The sequence below is a fragment of the Nansenia antarctica genome, assembly GCF_963989245.1.
Source record: "Nansenia antarctica genome assembly, chromosome: 8".
Classification (NCBI taxonomy): Eukaryota; Metazoa; Chordata; class Actinopteri; order Argentiniformes; family Microstomatidae; genus Nansenia; species Nansenia antarctica.
Genome location: NC_137678.1, coordinates 54,124,521 through 54,129,520, shown reverse-complemented (window position 1 = coordinate 54,129,520; position 5,000 = coordinate 54,124,521). Strand labels below are relative to the sequence as shown.

General features: G+C 52.7%; 1 protein-coding gene across 1 annotated transcript in view; it reads right to left on the bottom strand.

The window, feature by feature from the left end:
* wnk1b (WNK lysine deficient protein kinase 1b) overlaps nucleotides 1-5,000 on the bottom strand; it is a gene marked incomplete at both ends in the record, with an annotated part of 128,647 nt that overhangs the window by 17,933 nt on the left and 105,714 nt on the right. Inside the window, 3 exon segments of the mRNA XM_080538521.1 lie at nucleotides 2,141-3,684; nucleotides 4,723-4,839; nucleotides 4,842-4,864. Of these exon segments, the coding sequence (XP_080394647.1) occupies nucleotides 2,141-3,684; nucleotides 4,723-4,839; nucleotides 4,842-4,864 (1,684 nt within the window).

Below are 5,000 nucleotides of genomic sequence, written 5' to 3'. Positions count from 1 at the left end.
GCCCAGTTAAATCAAATCTATTATTTGGCATTCAGTGACATGCTTTTTAAATGATATAACACAGAACATTAATATTCAGGGAAGAAAAAAAGCCAACTTTTTTTGATGGGGGGCGGTAAGAGACCTGGATAATGGACAGGGGGGCGCTGGCCCAAAAAAGGTTGAGAACCACTGCTCTAAATGATAGAACATCACACCATGATTAAGGGGGAGGAGGGTTACACCCACGAGAGAGAGAGTGAGATGGAGGGATGAAGGGATCATAACAGCACTCAAGAGGAGGAGAGAGAGAGAGAGATAGACATGGATGGATGGTAAACAGCACTCAGGAGGAGAGGAAAAGGGCACCTGAGTCAGACAGGGTCCAGGGAGGGGAGGCAGGTGCTCTGAAGGAGGGGTGACAGCCTGATCTGAAACCTGACAGACAGACAGACGGACGGAGAGAAGGAGAGAAGGAGAGGGAGGGAGGAAATCAGAGCAGCTTAATCACAGAAGAGAGAGAGGTAGAGAGAGAGAGAGGTGGAGAGAGAGAGAAAGAGAGAGAGGGGGAGAGAGAGAGGTAGAGAGAGAGAGACAGAGAGAAAGGGGTAGAGATAGAGAGAGAGAGGTAGAAAGAGAGAGAAACAACCAACCACATGTTTAAAGACAGCTAGAGGATTGAAACCTGCGTGAGACAGGCGTGAGACCCCCACTAGAAATCGGAGGACGGGCTCATTGTACGGCATGGAACAGAATGAGGAATGCTATCAAACACATGTCTCATTCCGTTCCATGGATTACAATTAGTCCGTCCTCCGATTTCTCCCTTCAGAGAGGGAGGAGAGGGAGGGAGGTGAGGGAGGAGAGGAGAGGAAGGAGAGGGTGGGAGGAATGGAGGAAGGAAAGGAGGGAGGGAGGGGAGGAGAGGGGGGGGAGGGAGGAGAGAGAGGGAGGAAGGGAAGGAGAGGGAGGAAGGGAAGGAGAAGAGGGAGGGAGGGAGGAGAGGCCTGCTGGCATGCAGCTTCAGCAGAGCTCATGTTCATTCCAGAAGTTGTTAAGCAGTGGACGTGTTAACCAGGGAGGTGCATAACTCAGATGAAGTTGTTAAGAGAGCCAGCAGTGGAGGTGTTAACTATGGATGTGCATAACTCTGATCTTTCATGGTCGATTAATCAGTGGGTGGTATGAACGATTAATCGTTTTTTTGATGTGTGCCGACATTCACAAAGACAGCCATGGATCGTCGGCCAGAAATCACTTAACAGTGAAAAATCGAATATATATCTTGGTATTAATCCTCATAGATTTCTTCTTCTGAATACTTAAATTAAGCTAACATAACAATAATGCAGAACAGAAAAAGACATGCCGCTAATACCCTGCGCACGCATTAGAGTGGTGCGCGCATTTTGTATAGCTAATTCAAACTAAAGCTGTCCAGCTATATTTACCAATGGTCTACCTACAGCCTATCCGAAATCAAAATGGCCAAATACACAAAAATGTAATGCCATGGAGAAATATTAAATGGAATTGAATTAATCTGAGGTAATAGCTACTTGGGTCAGTTTTGGCTAAAGCATTGTGAACGGAGCATTCAGCATGCATCTTTTCGAGACGCAAGGTGGTGGTTTTTCTAAATGGAACTAGGTACTCTGTCACTAGTGTTACATAGTATGTATGCCCCCTCTACTGTACCGATTAGGGCAGTAGTTTTTTCGCTGCAGGTTTACTTGAGCCTTGAATAAATGTCACCATACTTGATTAGGTTGGTCCCTCACCTTCGTTTATGATAGCATCGTTGACGTGGAGACATGGTAAGCTTATTTTGTTCTACATATTCCACACTGGACACGATTGTCTTTTATTTTCTTGAAATGTGCCCAGGCAGAGCTTTTGCTGGACTTGGACATTGTTAGCCTATTCCAACAGCACTCTGTAAACTAACTAACTAAACTAACTAACTTACACAACGCGCAGTTAAATGACGTTAGACTCTCGTCCCGTTCCACACTCAATAGTAATAATAATTACTGCACTACATTAATATTATGCTTATGGATTGTGTATAGTTTTTCTGTGCATGATTAATACAAAAACAATAACAAATAGTGCTACTGAACCGACATTGCGTTTATTTGAATGGGGAACGCCTACTCACCGGTACCCTGGACAGTGGGGCCTTGGCTGGGGTGGTCTGGCCGTATGGTGTGGTCATTGGGGTGGTCATGGGGATGGTGGTGGCGGTGACACCCAGGGGCAGGCTGGAGGGAGGCAGGGGGGTGGTGCCCGTGGAGCTGGGGGTGGGGGCGGAGGTGGAGGAGGGCAGCGTGGGCGAGGCCGTGCGGGAGGCGGGGTCAGTGGAGGGGTCGGCCGGGGCGGAGGGCGCGGCCCCCAGGTCCATGAACAGGGAGCGCAGCTTCTTATCCAGGGCGTGGATGTCGTCCACCTTCACCAGCTCCGCCGCCTCGCACTCCCCGCAGGGGAGGGGGGGGCCCTGGGCGCCCGGGGGGGGTGCCGGGTGGCTGTGGACGGGCGTGGGCTGCACCAGGGGGGGGGTGGAGGTGGAGGTGGCAGAGGCCTGGAGGGGCGCGGGGCTGGAGGAGGAGGGGGGGGGCTGGGCTGGGGTGACAGCCGCGGGGACGGCCGTGGTGGGGGCCACAGAGAGGGGGGGCTGGGGGTGGCCGGCAGCCGTGGACGGGACAGGGAACTGTTCCGAGCCCCCCCCGCCTCCTCCTCCACCACCACTGCTGCTGAGGAGGGGGGCGGAGGCGGAGTGAGGGGGGGCGGAGGTGGTGGGCAGGGGGAGGGGGACCGAGGCGGGGGGCAGGCCGGCCGTGCTGGGGAAGTTGGGCATGGCTGGAGGAGGGGACACTGAGGCAGCGGGGGCTGGAACACTGGTGACTCCAGGCTGGGACACGGGCATGGAGAGAGGGGGCTGGGGGGTAGGCTGGGGCAGGGGGGTAGGCTGGAACTGGGCCTGGAGCTGGGGCAGAGGCTGGGGCAGAGGCTGGAGCTGGGGTTGGGGCTGGGGCTGGGGCTGGGTCAGGGGGGTAGGCAGGGGCAGAGGCTGGGGCAGAGGCTGGGGCTGGAGCTGGAGCTGGGGTTGGGACTGGGACTGGGGGATTACCTGGGGTAGGAGCTGGGGGGTAGGCTGGGCTTGGGGGATAAGCTGGGACAGACCCTGGGGCTGGGCCTGGGGTGTAGGCTGGGGCAGGGGGGTAAACTGGGGTGTAGGTTGGGCCTGGGGTGTAGGCTGGGCCTGGTCCTGGTCCTGGGGGGTAGGCTGGGCCTGGGGAATAGGCTGGGGTGTAGGCTGAGGCTGGGCCTGGGGGATAGGCTGAGGCTGGGCCTGTGCCTGGGGGATAGGGGCAGTGGTCTGGGGGATAGGGGCGATGGTCTGGGGGATAGGGGCGGTGGTCTGGGGGATGGTAGGAAGGGGGGTGGAGGTGGACCCTGGGGGGGTGATAGAGACCACAGTGGGCAGAGAGGAGGAGGGGGGCGGCTCAGAGCTCTGGGTCTGGGGAGCTACAGCTGCAGAAGAGGAGGCTAGGGGGGGGCCAGCGCCCAGGGGAGGGGCAGAGACGTGCATGGAGGCCGGGGCGGTGCTGGGGCCCGGGTCGTACTGGGCCTGACGCATCTCAGAGAAGGCCTGGCTCAGACTGAGGGACGAGGCGGACTGGGACAGAACCAGACCCCCCTGGCCTGAGGGAGGGAGAGAGGGAGAGAGAGAGGGAGAGGGAGGGAGACACAGGGTGAGAGAGAGAGGGTGAGAAAGAGAGAGATCAACACTGATCTAATCAGACTTCATTTAAAGTGCATTAAATGTTATTGTATCTGTGTGAGATCTTTTGAAAACTTGGGTAGGACTTTCGGGCACTGCCCTAAACTGGCAAGGCAAGGCAAGGCAAGTTTATTTGTATAGCACATTTCATACAACAGGGGCAATTCAAAGTGCTTTACATGCATTATTTAAAAATACAGCAAGAGGAGCATAAGAAAATAAAAATTACAATGAATAAAAGCAAATATAAGAAGTAAATAGATAAAACACTTAAAAAGACAATAGTTAATGGAAAAAATACATTGATAGAAGTGTTTGTGTTCAATCATAACTGGTGCAAAACATGAAGGTTTTTAGCTTAGATTTAAATATTTTAAGGGTTTGGGCCTGTTTGATTTCTTCAGGGAGTTTGTTCCAGGAGCATGCAGCAGCGTGACTGAAACTGGTTTAGATCCTACCTCCAGAACAGAAGCTACTATGTCTCCATTGGCAACATTGTGTCCGACCAAATAAAAATGTGGAGTTCCCCAAGGCTCAATCCTTGGCCCCCTTCTATTCAATCTTCCATTGTGACACATAAAAAAGAACAAAATTGACTACCACAACTATGCAGATGACACACAAATCTACATAGCCCTCTCACCGAACGACTATAGTCCCATCAACAATTTCTGTAATTACATTGAACAAACTAGCATCCTCCAACTAAACAAGGACAAAACGGAGATCGGAGTCTCCTAAAAACCTTCATGTTTTGCAGCAGTAATGATTAAACACTAACACTTCTATCTATGTCTTTTTATCCATGAACTATTATCTTATTAAATGTTTTATCCATTTACCTCTTGCTGTATGTAAAGCACTTTGAATTGACCCTGTTGTATGAAATGTGCTATACAAATAAACATGCCTTGTGTGTGTGTGTGTGTGTGTGTGGTTGTCAGTAGGTCTGAACTCACTGTCCGTAGGGCTGCAGTACTGGTCCCTGAGTCTGGACTCGGGCACGGGGCAGACGATGAACCTGCGGCCCGCGGAGTGGACCACCTGGGCGGCCGCGCTGGGGGGGAGGCCTGGGGGGCAGGGAGGCGGGACGTGGGGTTACTGCAGGTACTGCACATTGACAAGTATTATTATATAGCTTATTTGTGTTTGTGTTTGTGTGTGTGCGTGTGTGTGTGTGTGTGTGTATGCATGTGTGTCACCTTGCTGAGGTGTGCACATAGCAGGAATCTGCTGT